The sequence below is a fragment of the Urocitellus parryii genome, chromosome 1 (assembly GCF_045843805.1).
Source record: "Urocitellus parryii isolate mUroPar1 chromosome 1, mUroPar1.hap1, whole genome shotgun sequence".
NCBI classification, from domain to species: domain Eukaryota; kingdom Metazoa; phylum Chordata; class Mammalia; order Rodentia; family Sciuridae; genus Urocitellus; species Urocitellus parryii.
The window spans coordinates 218,455,208-218,479,589 of record NC_135531.1 but is presented as its reverse complement, the minus strand read 5'-3'; the positions used below and the strand labels follow the sequence as shown (position 1 = coordinate 218,479,589).

The window sequence follows — 24,382 nt, the reverse complement described above, 5'->3', positions numbered from 1 at the left end:
GTCCTCACGTCACAGCTGTTACAGGTTTAAATCAAAACAAAAATATGCTCCGGAGGAAGACTAGGAAAAGTTAAACCTACCAGAATTAGAAAGATCACAGTGTCACAGGTGTTTTAACACAATAGTAACACAGAGGTAACACCCCCGCCCACCCCACCCCCACCCCCACCCCCACCCCCAAATACTGGATGTCGAAGGTCAGACTGCAGGGAGGTTAAGCTGCCGGCCCTGTTCTGCGAGTTGCTTTCTGTACTTCCGCAGCGATCGCTCTGGGGTTCTCCAAGTGCAGGTACCTTCCCTTTCTCCCCACCTGTTAAACTTGGACGCTTCAGGCTTTCTGAAGCGACGCCCTAGCGGTGGGAATGGGAACGCTCCGCATCGGAACTTCCTTTCCGTTTGGCTTCCCCAGCTGTACCCCCAAAACCCTGAAGCCCTGGGGGAAGGAAATTCCAACTCGCTCGGTGCACACTCCCGCCCCGTTCCTCTCTCCGGCTCGCTGCCTCCCTCGCTCCGATGCCGCCGACCTGTTCCTCACTTCTGGGCGGCGGTGCGGCGGAGAAGGTTGCGAGTTCCCGGACTCAGGGCAGGGACATGGGGCAGGGTGAGTGAGTCGAACTGGGGTGAGGCTCCGTAGCGCTCCACGAACGCCTGGCTTCCCGCCCTCGGTGCAGTGGGAGGCGGGACGCGGCCCGGCCCGCGCTGGGCTGAGCTTCGGAGACGCTGCAGCTTTCCCCTCCATTCAAGTCCTGGCTTGAGAGCCAAGCTGCAAGCGCGCGGGCCGGGGGAGGGAAGAGTAGGAGAGGAAGCTGCTAGAGAACAGGCGAGCCACTGTCTCCTTTGAAAAGAAAGTAGGAGCCCTGGGTGGGAAAAAAAAGATTAGTCCTCCCAACTTTTCTTCGGGAAAAGTTTTCCCGGGGCGTTTTGTTTGTGCAAACTCTGCCGGAGCAGCCCGGGCTCCGTTGCCGGCGTGGCGGCGGTGCCTGTGCGCCTGGCCCCGCTTCTTTTCCAGCCTGGGCAGCTCCTCTTCCTCCACGACAGGCGCCAAATGGCTACCCAGTAAACCCCACGGGGCGGGGGCTGCAGCGCCGCCTCCTGCCGTCTTGGCCTCCTGCTTCGGCGGCCGCTAGAATCGGTGGGGATTGCGGTGGCGCCTGCGGGCTGGGAGCCTGGTCCCGCAGGTGGAAGCGTACCGGGGAGGCGGGCCCGCCCCGGGCTGAAGTGGGTCGGGCGGGCTCTTGACATTTGGCCAGCCCGGCTCCGGCCTGGGAAGGCGCGCGTCCCGCCCTGACCGGCCGGCCTCTCCCACCCCAGCAGTGACGCGCCGCCTCAGAGCTGGAGCCCGCGCAGCACCCCGCAAGGCGATGGACAGCCAACCCCCCTGTGCTCCGGACGCCCCCGCGGCGCCCACGCCGCTCGCCGCCCCGGCTGGGTAAGCCCCGAACGTCGAGCCACCGCTCACCCTGGAGGGCGAGGACCAGGGCAGCGAGGCCTCACCGGTTTACCTGGCTGGCAACTCGCTGGCCTGACTCACTGGCCTTTCTACACGCGGCCGGGGAGGCTGCTTCCTCCCTGCCTTTTCGGAGGCCGCCCGAGGTGGTGGTTTGGGTCGTTTTTGATTACTTCTTACTGGGGTTGTCTTGGGTTGCGGAAGGCCAGCTAAATGCCAGGAATTGGGTGAGGAGTCCGGGAGAAAAATATTGTAACAAAGGGCTCCTTGTTGGGGTTTTGGAGCAGCAGTGGACGATACCTGTAAGTGAGCCCTGGGAAGGAAAAAAAGAAGTTTCCTTGGCCGAGGACTGAGACCGAGGCAGAGGCAGGCGAGCATGTCAAGGTGACTGTAAGGAAGGGTCTTTCTGAAAGCGAGTGGAGGGCAACTGGAAGATGTGCCAGCTGTCAGCCAGCATGACAGTTCCGGGAGCGGGCGGTGTGCTTGCCTCTGATTGGGGGTGTGTGTGCCTGTGGCCAATTGCTGATGCCAAAGCTAAGCGCAAAGTCAGATTGCAAACAGCTATACTTTTCTTTTTATCCTCACGTGTTTGAGGAGAGATTGGAGGGGAAGGGGCTGTCACATGGTGAGTTAATATTAAATGAAGCATGTCTTCCTGCCAAATATGCTAATAATCACCCTGCTAAGCGTTTGGGTAAATAGTAATGAGAACAGGTAGTTCTGCAAGAGATGAGAACCTGAAAAATAACCTTGGTCTTGGTAAATAGTTAAGGCGAAACATGTGTTCTGGTTGAGCTTCTGAAGTGGGAATCCCCATTGCTAAAGTGTAACTTTTTCCTACAAGTGTTCCCTCGACTCAGTTTCTTTTCTTTCTTGGTTTATCTGAATGCATGAATGCCCTACAGAGGATACAAACATGACAGAAATAGAAAAGTTGAGGGGAAAATCAACTTCGTTACTAATGAATGAGAATTGTGCCTTGTTCCCCCCCCCCCCCCTGATTTAAGAGGGAAGAAGTCATTTTTCCCTGGAACATGACAGACGTTTCCTTAGAAGCAAGTCACAGCATGTTTATTCATCAGAGACCATTCGAACATTGGCAGTTGTCTGCAGGAAACATGGAAAAGTCTCAAAGCAACATGACTAATATAAAAGATATTTAGTGTAATGCTTACGTAGAGGAAACATGTAGTGTATGAATTATTTCATTTTCCTCCAAATTGCTACCTTCTCCCCATACAAATTGCTATTGACTTCCATTTCTCTCTTTTCTCTAACTTTTCCATTGATTAGAATGGAATATATGAAAGATATTTATTTATCCTCACATTAGGATATATGAGAAAAGAGATACAATCATAAAGTTAGCATGAAAGCAAGATCTCTAAATAAATGGGCAGATTTTTGCATCAGGTTTCAGAATACTGAATTTGGGTACCAGGAAATAAGACAGAATTGCATTGTTGAACGTGGAAATGGATTAGGTTAAGCTACTGTTTTTTTAATGTACACAAAATACCCTCATATGTTCATAAATCAGTGACATTTTGCATGGGTTCAGATGGGTCTGTGATGAAGGGAAAGCGACAGGTATAGTAAGATTCCAGTTTGGCTTTTCAGACTTTAAAGTTTCAACCAAGTTCTTTGCTTTAAAAGAATGCACATGTAGTTCTTACCTCCTCTCCAGACTAAAGGAAAGACACCTAGAAAAAAATGCTTCAGCATTCAACCTAAGATAATACCCCGAATTCTATCCTTTTACTTTATACTCACGTTAGAGAAATCATCACTACTGGAAACATAAAAAAAGTCATTTTTCTACTTAATCTCTCTTCTACTTGTCTATCTTGTCTCTTGGCATATTTCAAGGGCCTGTTATATATTTGTTGAGTATTCAGTATTGCTTTTGTTATATAAATCCTAGAACATTAAAAAAGATTTAAGTTGTGGAAAATTTTATCATCGATAAGAGTATTTTGGAACTGACAAGGAACAAGCTTAATGTGTTATAATTGTAAGGTTTTAGAGCTAAATACTTACATAAAACATTATATCATGACTCACAATTCTAATAACCTGTAAGGCCTAGGTTTAGTCCTTATCCTTGGGTATTCCTGCTCAAAAGTTCTTTGTGGTTTTCCAAGGTTTACATCTTTACACACATCATTTTAAAGAAATGAATGCAACTGCATATTTTACAAATGAAAATTAAAGACCAGATACACTTGGCTACTGTCTCAGAGAAAATTAGTAGCAGAACCTGAAGGAAAACCTATGGCTTTAGTTGCTTAGATCATTGTGTTAATTACTTTCTGTGTTCTCTTGACCATAAAATGATAGGTAATTTGTTAATATGTAGATTTTTCTATGTTGAATCACTAACTCAGTACTATGGTTTCAATGTGGTTATCTTCTACATACTCATTTGCAGAAATCTTGGCCCCCCAATGTAAAGGCATTGGGAGGTGGTTCCTTTAAGAGGTAATTAGGTCTTTAAAGAGGGGTAAATGCTTCTAAGTGGGAGTGGGTTTCTATAAAGTGAGCTTGACCCTCTCCTTGCTCCTTTCGCATTTTGCACACATCCTACTGTGATGTTGTCCACCATAATATGACTCAGGCAGAAAGTCTTCACCAAGGCCAGAGACACTGCCTGATCTTGGACTTTCAGACTCTAAACCTGTGAGCTAAATAAACCTCTTAAAAAAAAAAAAAAAAAAAAGTAAGTGACCAGTTACAGGCATTGTCATAGCAAAAGAAAATGGACTAAAATAGTGAAGTTCTGTTTTTATACATTTCAGGTGATATTATTTGATAGCCCTCTCCCCACTTGCATAATTTCTGTAAGTTAGCATGTTCAGGGCATGACTAATTATTTTAGGAAAATTAATTTTTTTATGACCCCTCAGCTGCTTTTTCTTTGGGACATTCTAATTGTTGCATTGCAAGGAATAGTGGTTTCACACATTTAATTCACATGTAGCATCCTTCAAACATTATCAGTTACTTGGGATAGATGGCATGTTCTTAATTTTAGTGAAAGTATTGGTATACAGAAGTTTTTCGCCTTAGGATTGTGTGCTGGCAAATGCCTGGCCTTCATCACAGTTTGTGATCCTCTGGATTCTTACCTTGGCCTCTAGTGCACTGACTTAATCCTTCAGCATTCTTGATTAGTTTTTTCTTAATAGCTTGCAAAGGTATTCAACATATTTATATCTCACAGGCCTGGCTATGGACATTTGAAATGGGCTGAGTTTTAACATCAAACAACATCAAATCATAACAGCTTTAGTTTTTCTTTGAGGTTAAAATTTGTATGAAACTTTATATACATGTATTGTTAAATATATTGGTAAGAGGTCATTGATTTTGAGTAGGCTCCTGTACTGGGCCCATCAGTCCAAACCAATATAGTATGTAATCACAGTAACAGCTTTGGTTGCAGAAGGCTTTGTAGCCAATTAACTGATTAAGCTGTAAACCATTAACTAGTTAAGATATAACAAGTTTAACTGGTTGATTGAAGAGATTGTAGCCAGTTGTTTCTATGCCTCACTTGTGCTTTTCTATAAATGTTGTTAGATCATATTGCTGGTTAGAGTTCTTGGAACCTGCTCTTGTTCTGGGAGATGCCTGATTCTCAAATCATTTTTCTTTTGATTTGCTTGAATAAAATATTCACATAATTGTCTAAAGAATTTTCCAGCCTGGTGTGGTGGCACATATGTATAATCCCAGGAGGATTTCAAGTTGGAGGCCAGCCTTAGCAATTTAGCAAACCCTGTCTCAAAAAAGAAAGAAAGAAAGAAAAAAAAAAAGGTCTAGAGATGTAACTCGGTGGTAAAGTGCCCCTGAGTTTAGACATACATGACTATATATTACATATAATCTACGTCTTCACATATATTAAATTTGGATTAATTTGCATAGTAAGCTAGATAAAAATGGTTATAAATTGTATTTTGTTTCTTTTGGGGGGGCAGGTATTGAACTCAGAGGTACTCAAGTACTGAGCCCCCTTTTTTTTTATTTTTCATTTTGAGACAGGATCTCACTAAATTGCTGAGGCTGGCTTTGAATTGGCTATCCTCCTGCCTCAGTCTCCCAAGCTGCTGGGATTATAGGCCTGGGCCACCACACCTGGCATTATTTATTTCTTACTAAGTGGAAAATACTAGGTTGGTGGTTGTTGGTGATTTTGTTTTTACTTTTGAGAGGGCAACTCCATTGGAGAGACTGGTTGAAAAGTTAAAATGTTTTGAAGTTAAAGGTGACAGCCCAAAGTGATTTTCTTTCTGCCATGGATATCCAATGACAGGACAACAATTTTGCTTTTTGCTCGTTCAGTTACTTGTAGCTAACCATCGTCTGAAAATATTACATGGAACATTCCAGAAATAATCATTAAGTGTTAACTTGCACACCATTATGAGCAGCATGATGAAATCTCATGTGTTCTTGCTCCATAGTGTCCTATCCATCCCAGAATGTGAATTGTCTCTTTGTTCAACATATCCATGCTGTATATAATACCTACTCATTAGTCACCTGGTAGCTCTCTTTGTTATCAGATTGGCTGACTTGGTATTGCAGTACTCTGAGTTCAAGTAAACCTTATTTAACGATGGCCTCAAAGTGGAAGAGTGGTGATGCTGGCAATTCAGGCGGCAAATAAACTATAAAGTGCTTCTTCCTTGAACCCAAAGTACACTGACATTTTTAGGAAGACTACATTAACTTTTGTTACAGTAATATTCTGTTTTATTAGTTATTGCTAATCTGTTACTGTGCCTAACTTGTAATTGAACAATTTGTGGTATGCAAAGAAAAACATGTATAGAGTTCAGTACTGTCTGAGATTCCAGGCATCCACTGGTAGTAATTCCCTACTGTAGTGGAATGTTATTGTTTGGATGTGAGGTGTCCCCCAAAATCTCCCGTGTGAGACAATGCCAGCAGCTTCAGAGGAGAAATGATTGGGTTGTGAGAGTCTTAACCCAATCAGTGAATTAATCTCCTGATAGGAATTAACTGAGTGGTAACTGAAGTGGTAGGTTGTGGCTGGAGGAGGGGGGAATTGGGGGCATGGCTTTGGGGTATATATTTGTATCTAGCAAGTGGGGATCTCTGTGCTTCTTGATTATCATGTAAGCTGCTTGCCTCTGCCACACTCTTCTGCCATGATGATCTGCCTCACCTCCAGCCCCAAGGAATGGAGCTGGCCTTCTATGGACTAAGACCTCTGAAACTGTGAACCTTCAAATAAACTTTTCCTCCTCTACAATTGTTTTGGTTGGGTCCTTTTAGTCACAGCAGTGAAAAAGCTGACTAAAACATGGAGTTGCCCAAATTTTATGTAAATAACATACTTAGTAATGTGACATTACCCACTTAGGAAAAGCAACACAATTGCTGACTTGGGCATATAGGTAAGAACACTAGTATCTACTTATACTTATGCATTTTTGTTTTGTTTTGGCTTTTTGAAATTTAAATGTCAAAGGCTTAGTTGACATTGCTGTGAGGATGAAATGTTTTGATTCTAAAATCTGGAATGAATAGTGGGGATAAACACACTCTCTTGCAATTCTATAACTTTGGAACTGTTTAGTTGAAGTTATTAAATGATTTAGTAGCTGCTTTCTTAAGCTTTATTTGGGTGCGTTATTGGTTCTAAAGTTTTACTCATCTAATTCACTGAGTCCTTGTTAGCAGCTGTTTTTTGAATGCATTAATATCAACATGGGAATCACCTGAGGAACTCTGAAATATCCGTGCTCTTAACCCTACCCATTCTGATTTTCTTTGGGGCAGGGGTGGGGTACCAGGAATTGAGGGCAGGGGCACTTAACCAAGGAGATATATCTCCAGCCCTTTTTAAAATTTCTTTGAGATATGGGCTCAATAAGTTGCTGAGGCTGGCTTTGAACTTGTGATCCTTCTGCCTCAACTTTTCCCACCTTGCCGGGCCAGCCATTGGGATTACAGGTATGCACTCCTGGCCCATTCCAGTTTTAATTTGGGGTGGGGACAGGGCTAGAATTATAACACCTCTCAGGTGCTTCTGAGAATCACTGATTAACTAGCTCTCAACTGAAAAAGGAATGCACCTTAAATGGGATGAAGGCTATTAATGATTTTTATGGAACTCGGCTTTATTTTGCCTTTTTAAAGATTTCAGTTGTGTTTCTTACATTATTACTATTTTTAAATTGTCACTTCTTTTTGAGAAGGTATGTTAACTATTTTACAGCTGCTACAACTGAATCTCAGAGGGCTTAATTAACATACTCAAGGTTACAACTCTGAATGATGGAGGAGTGTTAGAAAAATTCCGGCCCCCAACCCCTATGCTTCATCAGTAGTCCTATAGTCACCCAGTGTTTGCTATGACAGATTATACTAAATGTCTAAAAATAAAAAAAAAATTAAAATGGTCTTATATGTGTATTATACTTCCTTTTAAAACTATTTATACCTTAAATTTTTAAAAATACCAATTCAAATAAATTTTTTAAAATCTAGCACTCAAAAGTAGACTAAATATTTAGGTTATATCTTCAAAGTCATATTTAACATTTTTATGTGTTTGGTGATTTACTTTAACTCATGTAAAGTAGCAGCCTTCTTTTGGCATGTAGCAAAGTGTTTTTATTTTTGCTATTAGGTAGCTATAAAATTTATAGCAAAATTTTAAAATAAGAAAAATGAAATTTTTAGCAGAGCAATGTTAGACCTTTCTTTCAAAGTCTCAATTTCCTCTGAAGGACTTAGTGCCCTCTAAGTAACAGTTTTATGACCTTATCTTATTGATATGCTAGGCATATTTATATAGTAATGTCATGCTTCATGTTACTAAAACTTCATTTAATAGTCAAAAACTCATGAGCTCTTCTTTTATGTGAAACCTAAAACTTCTTTTCATATGACAAAGCTGAAGCTCCATGCCATGAGACAGGAACTTTCCATCTCCCAAACCCCCTCCAGCAACCATCATTCTACTTTTCTGATTCTGACCACCCTGGGTTATAAGAGGAAGCATGCAGTCTCCCCTCACCCCATGTAATTTTTTTTTTTTTTTTTACATTTACAACCACTTCAATTTTTAATGCTTTTATTAGAGCATTATAAATTGAGTTCATTTTGACATAATCATACATGCACAGAGTTTAATTCACTCCATTTCAGTCTCCAGTGTCCCCTTTCCTTCCCTACCCCTTCTATTTCCCTTCCTCTACTGGTAGGTCTTCCAATTATTTATTTAGTTTTAATTGGTGCTTTATAGATATACATAAAGGTGGAATTCGTTATGGTGTTTTATACATGCACATAGTGTAATTTTGTCATTCATTCTAAATTATTTCTCGCTTCCTGCCCCTGCCTGCCTCCCCTTCAATCTCTTCCTCTTGGTCCATTGATTTTTCCCTCTTTATGATATATAACTCCTGCCACTTTTTTCCTCCTTATTTTGCTCTAAATTCCACATATGAGAGAAAACATTCAACTCTTGATTTTCTGAATCTGGCTTATTTCACTTAGCATGATATTCTCTGGTTCCATATATTTACCGGCAAATGTAGTAATTTCTTTTTTTATGACTGAGTAAAACTCCATTGTGTGTATATACCACATTTTCTTGAGCTGTTCATCTATTGAAGGGCTCCTGGGTTGGTTCTAAAACTTGATTATTGTGAGTTGCACTGCTATAAATGTTGATGTGGCTGTATCACTGTAGTAATGCAGTCTTCCTTGAGTGGCTTATTTCACATAGCACAAAGTCATCAGTATCCCTCCATGTTGTAGCATGTATCAGTACTTTATTCCTGTTTGAGCAGAATAATATTACATTGTATATAAAGGCCACATTTTGTTTATCCATTCATCAGTGGATACTTGGGTTACCTCCACATTTTAGTTGTTGTGAGTAGTTTAACTATGAATGTGATTACCAGTATCTGTTGGAGACCCTGCTTTCAATTTTTTGGTACAGTGTCAGAAGTGAATTGGTAGATCATTTAGTAAAGTCAATCTATTTTTAATTTACTGAGGAACTGCCATAGCGTTTTCCACAGTGGATGTACCATTTTACATTCCCACCAGTGGTGATAAGACTTCTACTTTCTCCACATCCTCACCAACTGTTATTTTTTAGGCACCGCCTCCTCCCAGTATCGTAATCATCCTAATGGGTGTGAAGTGGTATCTCACTCTGAGTTTGATTTGTATTTCCTTAATGATTGGTGATTTTATGCACATTGTTATTCATATGTCTTCATTTGGCCATTTACATATCTTCTTTGGAAAAATGTGTATCTTTTAAATTAAGTTTTAGCCTTTCCAGATATTTTTTTAACACCTGTGTTTCTAAGGAGTTTAAGAGGTAAATAGTCACACCTATATAATTGCCTACTGTCTACCTGTTTTCCCATTATAATTAAGTAGTCTAGAAAAAAAACATGTGGCCTTCAAAAATAAAAATATTTTCCCTCTGATTCTATCTGGAAAAAGTTTGCTGACCATCAGTACTAACTTATAAAAAAATGAAGAAATGATTATCAAATTAAAATTTCATTTACTACAGGAGACTTCTAAGTATTAAACTTTAATGTCATTTGGAACAAGATGATTTATATTCTCTTTGCATGAAATAAAATGTATCTCATAATACGGAATTTTGCAGAATGTTGGTGATTGATTTCTTAAGTTAAGACAAGGTTTGGCCCCTTATCAAAATTTGTTAAAATTTTGTTAAGCCGGGTGCCATGGTGTATGCCTGTAATCTCAGTGGCTCTGGAGTCTGAGGCAAGAGGATCTTGAGTTCAAAGCCACCCTTACAAAAGCAAAGTGCTAAGCAACTCGGTGAGACTCTCTAAAGAAAATATAAAATGGGGCTGGGGATGTGGTTCAGTGGTCAAGTGCCCCTGAGTTCAATCCCTGGTACCCACCCACTCCCCATCTTTTTTTTTTTTGTTGTTGTTGTTAAAATTTCAGAATTTTAACACTTATAAGATATTGGAATATATTTTGAAAAGATGTCAGGATCTCTGTGCTGGAGAAATTTCCTTAAAAAAAAATTACTGATATGGTTGTATAGACACAAATGGGCCTAGGAAGAAATGGGCCAGAGGTGGAAGGAGTTCCTATCCAGAGTTTTGAGTCTGTACGTATTTTATGAGTTATGTCAAGATGTCCTTATAATTTCTGGTTGTGTTTTGGTGGTGGTTATTAGGATATTTCATATTCTTAAGCTTTTCGTGTTCTAATATTAGTATGATAGCTATGAGAATTTTTTATGACTTTGCTAAATGTTTTCCCCATCTGTTATAGTAAAAACAAACTAAAAGTATGGGAGAATGAAGTTTCCCATGACTATTTATAAAGGGCCAAATGTCTTCAGTTTTGCATTCATGTCTAAGGAATGAATCCGTTGGAAAAGGCTCTGAAGGACTGGCTTGTCTTTGAGAAATGTCAGTAAGCTTGGGTTATTAGCTTTATTTTTTTCCTAGATTTTAAGTTCATAATGCTATTTATAAATTTAAATATTTTTGAACTCTTTGTACGCCTGAAACATAAAAAAGCTGTGAAACTAAATTTTAGAGTATTTTACCAAAGTAATTGGGGTGGTTATTTCAGTAGTAAGAAAAGAATGTAAAGGCAGGAGAAACAGCCCAACCCTTAGGAAGTGGAAAACTTAGTTCTATTTGTAGCTTTTAATATATGTTTAATAGTTGTTATGTAGCTTTTTACAAAAGTCAAAATTACCCAATTTCATAGGCAATAAATAAACTAAGCTTTTTGGGTCTTTATTGTGGTGCCCTGTGTTAGGCAATATCTTGATCTCTTCTCTGCCTTACCATGTTGACACATGCTCCTCAGGCAGACTATCAGAAAGTTGAGGAAAAATATAGCATACTACAGAATTGGGTCAGCTTTGCCTACTATCTGGGAAAAAGATGAAGCCCCATGAAGGCTTTCATGTTTGTGGCTATGAGGCAATAAGAATGGAGTCGGGCATGGTGGCACTCACTTCATAAGCCCAGTGGCACCTGTGGCTGATGCAAGAGGATTGCAAGTTCAAAGCCAGCCTTCATTTATATGAGGACTAAGTAACTCAGCCGACTCTGTCTCTAAATAAATTATTAAAAAGGACTGGAGATGTAGTTCAGTGGTTATACACCCCCTGGGTTCAGTCTCTGGTACCAAAAAAAAAAAAAAAAAAAAAAAAAGGGAAGTGGTTACAGAGAAGAATAAGAATGATCTTCTGGATCCCTCACTTTAATTTCCTCTAATTACCTCTGCTTTTTGTTGAATTCCCTAATCAAAACCAGAGGTAGAGGGATAATGTAAAAAAAAATTTTTTTAAAGTATGAGTGAATAGGCCTGATCTTTCTTTGTAATTCCCTCAGAATTGTAAAAATTTCTTGATGTATTTAAACGAGTAAGAATGCCATTGGGATGGGATTTGATTTTTGGAAAATAGCCAAAGGTGAGCCTCTGAAATGAATAAGAATCTGAGTTATAACAACTTGGGTTCAGAATTAGTTATACCTATAAAATAATGATTTTTATAATTTTTGTATGATACATAGGTAGGTTGTAGGATTAAAAGCCAAAGGCATCAGAATATGTAATATATTGATAGCATCATTGGAAAAAGTACATTCATACTGATTTGAGGGATTAATACAAAATAATTTTCTGGTGCATTTGTTAAATTTAAATATACCATTTCACTTCATGGCCTAACATCACAGCTTCTGTATTAACAATGATAAATTTCTCCCCCCCCCCACATTTTTTTTAAAAAATCAATGAACCTTTATTTTTATTTATTTGTATGTGGTGCTGAGAATCAAACCCAGTGCCTCACACATGCCAGGAAAGTGCTCTACCACTGAGCCACAACCCCATCCCTTCCTCACATTTTTATTGGTACATTGTAGTTGTACATATAGTTGGGATTTGTTGTTACATATTCATAAGTGCGCATGATATAACAGTATAATTTGGTCAATATCGCTCCCCAGCATTCCGCCCCCACTCAGTGCCTCTCACCACTTATAATGATACATTTCTAAGGTAGTGGACTTAAGATACTTCTATGTGAGACATTTATTGCTAATCTTTGAGAATTTCCATTTCTAATCTGTCTTTGTGCACGTGCACACGATTGTATTATTTCTGGAGAAACAGAAGTAGCAAAAAAGAGCCCAAGGGGAACAGTGGTGGCAGGAGCCAAAGTTTTATAGCTGCTACAGTTGTGTGTCAGTTCAGATGTGCTGGAAAAACAGGAAACTGAGCTGCTAAATGTGAACATGACTACCCCCTTACCATTTCCAGGCCTGATGGACGTGCCACATTTCTAGACCAATTGAGTCGTCAGTAGTCAAGATAATTATAGGAGCCTTTGAATTTCCTTTCTCATTTGTGCTAAAGTGGATGTGAATTATAATAAAGTGGAACATCAGAGATAGGGGTGACCCGTTTTTTCTTTTGTTCTTTTACACCTGATTGTCATTTGCTATATCACTGCTTTCACAGAATTAGGAAAGAGGGGGCTGCTGTCTGACAGGATAGCATCTGTGTTTCTTGGTCTGTAGCTGCTCTCATTCTCAAGTGACAGTGATCTAGTTATTGGCTGCGGAAACTACTGTCTTATCAGACTTTGCTTGTGGATTCTTCCTGTCTCTTGCTTCTACAGAAGATATGTTGTTCTCCATTCCCAAGAGCAGCTAGATGCTTTCATTTTTGCCAGGCTTCAAGAGAACAAAACTGAAATTGGCAGAGAAGAATGTCAGCAGGTGAAAAAGAACTATTTTTTAAAAATTTTGTTTTGATCTTCTTATCAGTTCTTTATCTTCAATTTTTTCTTAGAATAGGTTTATTGTGAGAATTATCTATGAACTTTTAATTTTCCCATTTAAGAGTGAAAAGTGCCTTCATTTGAATGAAAAATACTTAACAGTAGTGGTCTAAAAAGTGAAATGTATTCTTCCTCTCATTCCCAACATTTTAACTGGGACAAATTTTATATCTAGAACCCATTTCCACTTCTAGTCTATTCTAATTTACCACAGGTCATCTTAGAACTGGTCTGTTCTAAAAGGGGCAATGTTCAATAATAATTCCCATTTTCTATTTATGATCTTATGTATCCGTATATAGGAAACTGACATTTAGGTGATGCAAAAAAAAAAAAAAAATTACAGTCCTGCAGTCTGTTGCTTGACTTGCAAATCTAGGATCATGTTTCTAGCAGTTTTTGGTTATTAATAATATACCTTTAAGTTAAGGGAACTTTTAGAACTTGTTCATCACATTCAAAATTTTATGTACATATTTAAGGTGTGATATTTTTGGATTTATATTTTTTTGTATGTCACTTTTAAGCACTAAATAGATTATGCAAACTTGACTTTATGGCAATGCTAAAAGTTATTCATACACATTGAATATTTGTAGTAATTTTTTGTAACTCAAATCCTTTTTAAAAATTATTCCTCCAGATATTGAGCACATTAAAAGTTAAAATTGGCAGCACTAGGGGATTTTATTACATAAAACCCAAGGTAGAGACCAATTTTCTGGAATCCCACAGATATTTTGAATGGTTTGGACATGAAGGCACCACAAATATTGGTGGCATTGCTAGGTATCATGGAGCACATCTATAATCCCAGCAATTTGGGAGATTTCGGCAGGAGGACTGCAAGTTCAAGGCAGCTTAGTAAAACACTGTCTTCAGAGTAAAAAGAACTGAGGCTATAGCTTAGTAGTAAACTGTCCCTGGGTTCAATTCCCAATACTGAAAAAAATTTTTAATTGAATATAATATGAAAAGGCATCAAAGGAATAGCTTTGGGACATTAAGAGATGATGTACTGCTTTGAAGGTGTACATAGATCAGGAGGCAAGAAGTAAAAAGTGCAGTGAAAAGTATTTCTTCCTTGACATCTTTTACTACCTCTCAGTCTTCACTGGGTATTTTGAATGATTTCCTATAAAGAAGCAATTTTAAACAGTTTCAGGCACTTAGCCATTTCTCTTCCATAGTTAAAGGGTATCTGAGAAATGTTGTGCTTTTGCATCAGGCAAAGCCTTCTCTTCATTGAACTATTGTTCATTCTGTAGCACAATTTGGACAATATGTGAAGAACCTGTCCCAATTCAGTCACCCCTCAGGTACTGAGCCATCGTGGATTCTGTGGCCCTAAGATTCTTTCCTCAGAATGATAAACAGCAATATGGATCTATGCCAGATATCCTCATGGAAGTGCACAGAGAGGGAGGAAAGGGAGTACTTGGGAGTTGATGATAGAGGCTCTTTCCCTCTCCCTTAATCTTAGAGAATCAAGTAGCTCTTTATGTTTAAAATTGCTAATGAGAAATTGTCTTCACTTATATGTGCATTTACAGTTCTAAAAGTGGCTCTCCAAAGGGGAAAAAAATGTATTTTCAAAATAAAGTGGAAAAAAATTGGAGTTTTGGATAATAACCCCATTCATATAAATTCGATTCTTTTTATTTTATATCTAATACATCAAGTATATTTGAGTTATGTATAGTTCTCATTTCCTCCCTTTCTCTGAGCTCTTTGTGGTCTACTTATACTTTTACACTACTTCATGGGATCACCAAGGGGAGAATTTTCTTTTTCCTTCTTTAGTTAGCTAAGTAGGTATTTATTTTGCTCATTTGAAATGTAAGGATAATAACATTCCTACTTGGGGATATAGATAAAGGAACAAAGTAGCATGGGAAATATGTTCAGTTAATGGAAAAATGAAGACGGTTACGGGAGGCGAAAGGAGAAGCCACTTAGCTAATGCTAGATTGCTGCCACTAAACAAGCAGTTTGAGTTTGAAGGCTTCGATCTTTTATGTTCTTTTTGTAACTCTGAAACTGATCATGAAACAGATCTGTGATCTTAGGGGATGATTTCTGCCCATGACCACATATAACCCTTTCAGAAGTACCATATATGAAATTGGGGGAAGAGATTTCATCCAAAATTAAATTGAGAATTGTGGCAATGACAGTAATTGTTCAGTGATGTTGACAGACCACATCAGTTGTTGTTCTAGTAGGAAGTATATTCAAATGGCACAGAATTCAAAAGAAAGATGAGGAAGCAGTGAGGAAGATGAGGAAGAAGCTCATCTTCTGTGTGATAAAGCCCTTGAGCTTTATCACACAGTTTTTTTCCCCAGAGATAATCAGGGTTGCCATTTCTTTGGAATCCTGACAATATATGCTCTAATAGCTGTTTAAAAATTACTAATATGCACATTAGAAACAATTTAGGGGCTGGGGATGTGGCTCAAGCGGTAGCGCGCTCTCCTGGCATGCGTGCGGCCCGGGTTCGATCCTCAGCACCACATACCAACAAAGATGTTGTGTCTGCCGAGAACTAAAAAATAAATATTAAAAAAAAAATTCTCTCTCTCTCTCTCTCTCTCTCTCTCTCTCTCTCTCTCTCTCTCTCCTCTCTCTCCTCTCTCACTCTCTCTTTAAAAAAAAACAATTTAAATAATAAACTATACAGAAAAGTTTGTGGGAAAATTGCATCTCCTCATAGTGAGCAATTGGGTCTATATTGTTTTCTAATACTAATACTGCTTTGTACTTTGCTTTCAACAGCTCAGCAGTTATTTCTTTACATAAAGGACTTTATTTTTTTCTTACTGTATACTATATTTTTGTAGGAATGAACTGTGATTTGTATAAATAGTCCTTATCCCCAGCACACAACCCTACCCCTTAGGCAGTTTACAATTGTAAAATCATAAAATGTAGAGTAGTCTGTGGTATTCTTGAATGCTTCTTTTGGATAAATAACAAGGTTTAGTTATTATTAAAAACAGGTATAGTTATAACATACCTAGGCACACAAAGGTCAGTTATTGGATAGTATTATTGGAACTTATATGAACTAAAGTCAGTGTTGGGAGATGGAAGGAAGAGAATTATGTGTCCATTGAAATAGTAGAAGCTCAGTTATGCTAAGCATTGAGCTAAGTATAGAATACTCATTTTTGTAGCCCATAACCAATGGATTATTGCTAAAATAACATTAAATGTTGCAGTGTTAAAATAGTTTTGTTTCTCTAAGCACTCTATTTTAATATTCATGGTTTGATATTCTCTTTTAACATTCCCTTCAGTGTGATTTATGAAAAATAAGCATTTCCTTAGTAGTATAAGTAAAATTCTGAGTAATGTTTCTATCTTAGAGAAAACAAATGTTCGACCTTCGCAGGCAGTGTAATTTAGTGGGATATATGGACTATTTTATTATTTTGTTCCTAAATATTTTTAAATATTTAAATATTGTTCCTAAATATTTTTAATAATGTAGCAGAGCAACTTTTGATTTATTAAATAGGTATATAGATTTTGAAAATGAAGTAATTAGTCATTAATTATGTTATTAATTAGGACATAAGAATTTTCACTCATTTGGGTCAACACCCTGAAGTCTAAATAAACAGCCTTGTTACGAAGATTCAGGGTTTCTGTTAGTGAAGGAAATTAGATTATTGAGGTGAATAATAAGTCAAAGAATAAAATCGAATAATAAAAGGTGTTCCAACTCCAGAAAGACTGAGAATTTAGACATATCATGGATGTAGGAAGATAAATTGCCAAATAGGCACCTAGAAAAGAAAAGCTGGTATGAACTTTCTGTCTCCCTAGAGTTTTCAAACTGAGTGAGTCTCTTACTTCCTAGTTTTTTCAAAATTGGTACAAAACATGTACAGAATAAAACAGGTTTGTCCACTTTTTTCCCCAAAGAATACTTTTGGAATAAATTGATATTTTTATGTTGTTCTGAAATAAGAAATTCTAAGCTAGAATTCATCTTTAAAATAAATAAGAAAAATGTCAAGAAATGATAACATGGATAGGTGATAATTTTCCACAAAGCATTTTGAGCTTACTGCTTGCTTTTCCTTTAACTTTGCAGCCTACGTCATGATCTTCTGATGCAGCAGACTAGTGCACTGGCTCTCTGGCATTTCACAGCATTGCTTTGGTTTTGAATAAAACTGGTGCAGCCAGAAGGCGGATAGTGCTTGGCAGGCAGCTGTTGCATAGTGAGCTTGGAGAAAGATCTGGACCTGAATCTCTGCTCTGACACTCAATGGCTCATGCACTTTGTTTCCCCTTTCCTGAGACTCAATTTCTATTCTTTTTTCCCCCTAAGACTTAATTTCCTCCATGATAGAAGAGGATACTAATACAGAATGAAAATGTGGCACCAATAGCAGTCAATATGAGGCATTTGGTATTAAGTTTTACTTCATATTATCCACATTGTTAGAAAGCAGCCCATTGGAATGCTATAGTCATTGCACTCATTCAACACCAAGGAGGAACAGGAATGCCCTGTTTGATTTGCTTCTCCCTAAAAGTAGAGGATGATGTAAGCTAAAAGGTTCCTACGTCTACTATGAAAGTCCCCCTACCAGGTGCAGGGAACTTATATTGGGTCCACTGAATCCAAAATATGTACTAATCTTAAGGAAAACCACCTTCATTTTGACAGGGAGAAAAAGGGTTCTTAGATTAGGAACATGTTATCAAGGGAAATATAATTCCATTTGTCTCCTCACTTCACTATTGTGGGAATTGCCTTTCCTTTTACAATTACACTTTTCTACTATGTAGGATGAGAGTGTCTCTAACTGCATCTCTTTAATTTTGTTAATACTGATAAGCAGTGACTGAACATATTTATTTTTGATACTAGGGATTAAAGTAGAGGGTGGTTAATCACTAAGCAACATCCTCAGCTCTTTAAAAAACATGTTTTTGTTTTTTTGTTTTTTGTTTTTTGAGACAGGTTCTCACTAGGTTGCTTACAGCCTTTGTAAGTTGCTTAGACTGGCTTCAAACCTGTGATCCTTCTGCTTCAGCCTCCCAGGAAAATTTTCTATTTTAAAGTCATACATAAGAGCTTCATTAAAAAATGAGTGGGCCAAAAAATTAACACCCAAAAGCAAATAACCCAATCAATAAATGGGCTAAGGAACTGAACAGATACTTCACAGAAGAAGAAATACAAATCAATCAACAAATATATGAAAAAATCTTCAACACCACTAGCAATTAGACAAAGGAAAATCAAAACACGGAGATTCCATCTCACTCCTGTTATAATGGCAATTATAAAGAATACAAGCAACAATAAACATTGGGGAGGATGTAGGGGAAAAGGTACACTCATACATTGCTGGTGGGATTGAAAAATTGGCACAACCACTATGGAAAGGAGCATGGAGATTCCTCCCAAAACCTGGAATGGAACCACCATTTGATCCAGTTGTTGCACTCCTAGTTTTATACCCAGAGGACTTAAAATCACACTACAGTGACACAGCCACATCAATATTTATGGCAGCTCAATTCACAGTAGCTAAACTATGGAACCAGCCTAAGTGCCCTTCAACACATGAATGGATAAAGAAATATTATGGAGCCTTAAAGAAGAATGAAATTATGGCATTTGCCAGTAAATGGATGAAACTGGATAATATCATGCTAAGCAAAATAAGTCAATCCCAAAGAACCAAAGGCCAAATGTTTTCTCTGATATGCAGACGTTAATTCACAATAAGGGGGTGCTAGGGAAGAATAGAGGTACTTTGGATTATATAGAGGGAAGTGAAGGGAGGGGAGGGGAGGTGGTGTGTGGATAAGGAAAGTAGAATGAATCAGATATTATTACCCTATGTACTTATTATATGATTACACGACCTGTGTAACTCTCCATTATGTACAACCAAAAGAAGTTATCCTCCAATTATGTATGGTATGTCAAAATGCATTCTACTGTCATGTGTAACTAAGTAGAACAATAAAAAATTAATCAAAAAAGTGGGAACTTCACACCATTCTAATCATAGGTCATCATTATTGGAAGAGAATTTTCTTTTTAAAATTTGATCATCTTTCTCCTGTAAACAAGAAATTGAGGCATTTGTACTATACCATAATACTGTATAATTGTCAATCTAGATGTTGACTTCAGTTATTGATGAGAACAAGAAGAATCTGTAACTCTCTTTTTCTTTCAGGATAACAGTGACCATGTCCTTTGGTACCAGAGGGAAGAGTGGGAGGCCTTTTTGCCTCAGGTTGTTTAAGTGATGACTCTTAGCTCTGGTGGCAGCATGATTATGTAGCCTGAAAATTAACCCTACATGCCTGTGACTAAGAGCTTTTATTAGAGCAAGCACAGTTGAAGAGGTTCATTGATTTGGATTTTTCTGGATCTATCGTTATTGTAATAAAGAAATATTTTGCATTTCCTCTAAGTAAAATGTGATATCAAACAAATTCTCAGTTAAGATTTCTTGACATAATTAAAATCTACTTTTTCTTGGTAAATATAATGGACATAGGCATGGACATAATTTAGTCTTTCTAAGGGCAGCACTTGGAAAGTTTTAAAGCATTAGGGCACTCCTGCTAAATCTATTTTTAAATTAATGTATTTCATAAGGTGGTATGTAGAACAGTTCAGAATCTTAATTGCTTAGAGATTGAATGAATATTTGTAAGTTCACTCAGATTGCCAGTAATTAAAAGAATTAAGGAAATAGAACTTAAAGACAGTGGTGGTAACTTGTGTTATGCTGGTCATAAAAGCAATGAGAATTTATTGAAGGACACCAGGCACTATGACAAATGGATGACATGTACCACTCCATTTATTCAATAAATATAGTTAGTTATCCAGATTGTACAAACGAGGAAACTGAAGCTTAAAGTGTAACTTGTCCAGTGTACACTTCTGAGACTGCAATGTAGATGTTATTTGAAAACCATTTGCATCTTGATCACTTTGCATTCCACCTGGTAATATGATAAACAATAGCAAGAGTGGACTTTGATGAGACTAACTACTTTCCCCCCCTTTTTCTCTTTTTTTTTTAAAGAGAGAGTGAGAGAGGAGAGAGAGAGAGAGAGAATATTTTTTAATGTTCATTTTCTAGTTCTCGGCGGACACAACATCTTTGTTGGTATGTGGTGCTGAGGATCGAACCCGGGCCACACGCATCCCAGGAGAGCGCGCTACCGCTTGAGCCACATCCCCAGCCCTCTTTTTTGATTATAAAATCAATATCCTTATTTTAGAATATTTGTAAGAAATAATGTTAATCATTATCCATGCCAGCTAGAGATAATTATGCAAATGACTCACAGTTTAGTGTTTTCCAAAATGTATTCTGATTAAGATCCAAGTTGGCACATTTTATGTTTAAAAAAAATACAATGGTTGAATAATTTGGGGAAAGTTTGGGTTAAACTGCTTTCTTCTCTAAAGGGTTTTGGAGAGGTTTTAATATGCATAACATGCTTCCAAAATTGAAACAACATATATAACATTTCTCAAATTTATTTACCAAAATAAGACTGGTTTATATATTGCAATACTTGTTTTTTCAGATATAGCATAGGTAATTCTATAGATAATATGCATTCATCTTGACTTTTTAGTGAGCATATAGATTTTTAACCATATTTATTATTATTGAGGTTTATATTGGAGTTCATTTCGATTATTGGAAGTTTTTAAAAATTGTTTTTTAAATGGTTACACAGCAAACCATATGTATATCTCTGTGTTTATGCTACTCTTTTTAACCTTTCATCAACTGAGCATTTGGGCTGTTTTCAACTAAATACTGAAAGGACATGAATTATAGGTCAGATAGAAAGTCATTCTAGAACCTGCCAGGAATGAGGAAACCAACCCAAGAGTTTATCTCACAGGTAGAAACTGTGAATGCCATTATAAGTTTCAGAGAAATCTGGGTGTTCATCCTGTGACTTGTCATCGGTGATAAAATACCAAAGAAAGGACAGTCTTAGGGAAATAGGAGTGGTCAACTGTTGGAATGAGCTCAAGTGAGGTGTCTGCCTTCTTGGGGCAGAGGTGTGCCTTTCTTTATGCTCAGGCCAGACCTGGGGTCTGGGAAAGCTTGGACACTCCATGTGTTCCAATTTATCTTTGCTGTGGTCTTGGTGGAAGGTTTGGGACTTTTCAGGCTCCCTTAAAGGGTGAAGAATCTGGGCCAGTGGACAGGGATGGATTTGAGAGGGAGGCATAAACTTGGATTAGTTGGAGAGGAATAGGTTTGAAGCTATTTAATGAGTAATCCATTGTAAGAACAAGAAATCTTCCTGTTCCAATCAATAGTTCACTGATTTTTTTTTTTTAAATTAACAAATACTTATTGAAAGCCAACTGTATTCTAGACATCGGTCTGGGCATTAACTGCTAATTGTATTGAAAATATTACTGTACAGTACATGGAAATTATATTCATGGAATAAAATCACTTGGCTGGAATGAAAACATGATTCAATCTTATTAAAAATACACATCTTTGAATAACCTCCAAGGGAGTATAAACAATACTCTCTCTGTTTTAAATAAGGAAAGTCCAAATCTCTGAAATGCCAATTACTATGCAGTTTCAAATACTTTTTTTTTTTTTTTTTTTGCATCTTGGATGATAGATATTATGTCTGATTCCTAAGATGTCTTAATCTTTTCAGAAAGTTTACATGATAAGAGAACATATGAATGTGTATATGCCTCCTCCTACCCCCATCAAAATTGTCCTTGAAATTAGTTGTCCTTGAAATCAGACTCTGGGAAGTTATATTGATTTCTGTTGACTAGAAATAAGTATCAAAACTGCCTTTCACAGCCTGAGATTTTTATGTCAAGTCTGAAGAGTGCTTCCTTACCAGCAGGAGTGGACTGCAAGGGCCCTTGAGGTGCGGAAGGGAAAATTCCGGAAGGGAAATATTCTGTAACACAGGAGGCTTGAGGAACACCGCTGTGGCTGAGGCAGTCACAGGTTGTTAGCTTTGGCCCATTCCTTCCATGCCTGCAGCCCTCAGGGCCTCTGGCTCAGTGTCAGTCTGACATAAGACTACAGTGGAGCGTTTTCTTCATCTGACCAGACCCTAGCAACAACACCCTGTTGGTGCCTCAAACTTGTGACAATCAAGAATGGCCTGAGGAACAGTTACAATACTGGGCAAATTACCGAACCGCTTTGTGTCTGTGTTATAGTTTTTATGTTTTTCCATCTGAAAATGAGGACGAGTTATCTATTTCCTAGGCTCATGTTTAGGACTAATTGAAATTATTTCTATATAAAGTCTTGAAATACTGACAAAGTAATAACTTATTGAACATGATTTTTGTTGAACAATTAAATGTCTGTAGCTAAGTTATTCATGTTTTTGAACATCAGCCACATGAAAAGTTCTCAAGATTGTTTTGAGCTGCCCATTCTTAGTTTCTATTCAGTAAGTTAGTAGTTGATACTTGGCTGAGGATCATTGTTTTCCAAATACAAATAAGGCTGTTTTGTAACTCATTAATTCCTGGAATGTGATTCTCTATAGAGCAGGTATTCCAGCCCATAGCAATCATTAGAAAAGGCTGTACTAGGTAAGATGTGGAGATAGTAAGCACAGAATGAGTACATTATAAAACTATATTACCTTTTCCTCTAGGAAAGAAAATAAGCAACTAACCGAATATGTTCTTCACTTGACTTTATTATTAGCAATGGTTCCTAATGAAAAGACCTTTATTTCTAAGTCCTCCCCTGTTATTTAAAAAGATAGATTTCATTTTATGCCTTTATATCCCTGATTCAGGTTCCATTCCTTGTACATGCTGGAAATAACCATTGGATAGTCTTCCATTCGTCACACAATTTTTACATCTGTAAACTAGAAATAATCCCTCTAGACTACAAACACTGTAGAACCAGTACTGTTAGTAATGCTCGTCTTGAAATGAAGGTGATCCTGTTTGAATGGGTTATGCATTTCCTTTCTAAATTCTTTATGAGTTTCGCTTTCTTGACAGTGCCAGTTCTCTTGGGTGTAGAGGGGAATGACATTTCATGAAGGTGCTCCTTCTCCTTGAGCTCCCTGGTGCTGTCTTCAAGTCAGTCCAGATTCATTTCCACATGAGTTGTCTAATTAAAACTCGTCAGTGCTGTTTCTGAAGGAAGATAGGCGATGATTTTGATCATAGAGCAGATGGCTGTACTTTTTCTTATTTAAGGCATCCAGCTGGGGTATTACTGGTCATAAACTGAAAACTAGGGGAAATCCCTCAAAGCCATGAAGAAAGAAACCATGATTAGGCAAGGGGACAGCCCACTGGAGTGTGGTCACCTTTTAACAGGTGTGTTTTCTACTAAATGCAGGCATATCCAGTGAAACTTACTGTTATTTAAATAATCTAAAAGCATGTCACACCATTTTTGTGATTTTGGAGAACTGTGTAATTTTAAAGGTTTGCCGAACACCCAGTTTTCTGATGGTATGTGTTTTAAAACAATAGCCCTTTGCTCTTTGTACCAAACAGTTCTGAATAGAAAGAGTTAGAGGTTTTTTTGTTTGTTTTTGAGATTTAAAAAATTCAAGGGGAAAAGTAGATGTTTCCTTTTTTTTTTTTTTTTTGGTACTGAGAATTGGACTCAGGGGTACTTGACCACTGAGCCACATCCCTAGTCTTATTTTGTATTTTATTTAGAGACAGGGTCTCACTGAGTTACTTAGTGTCTCACAGTTGCTGAAGCTGGATTTGAACTCACAATTCTTCTGTCTCAGCCTCCCAAACTGCTGGGATTATGTTGGCAATGTGTTCCTTCCCCCCCCCCCCCCCCGCCCTTCCCCTAAATGAAAACCTTTAAAAATCTCCCTGGCTTTTAAGTCCAGGATGCCCTTTAAATCAAAGTTAGTGAAATCCTGATCTAAGGATTATGAACAGTAGAAACATCCACTTTCTGAACAATTATTTCCTTTTCTACTTCACATTCACTTTGACACTTGGGCACGCTTCCTGATGTGGTGGAGCTAAAATTGCATTTTTCCATTTTTTTGTT

General features: G+C 38.0%; 1 protein-coding gene across 1 annotated transcript in view; it reads left to right on the top strand.

The window, feature by feature from the left end:
• Positions 1-218: 218 nt before the first annotated feature.
• Positions 219-24,382, top strand: part of Cobll1 (cordon-bleu WH2 repeat protein like 1) — a 153,773-nt gene continuing 129,609 nt past the window's right edge. The window contains exons 1-2 of the mRNA XM_026393132.2: positions 219-289; positions 1,312-1,429. Of these exons, the coding sequence (XP_026248917.2) occupies positions 1,362-1,429 (68 nt within the window). The 5' untranslated portion in view covers positions 219-289; positions 1,312-1,361. The remainder of the gene's footprint in view (positions 290-1,311; positions 1,430-24,382) is intronic.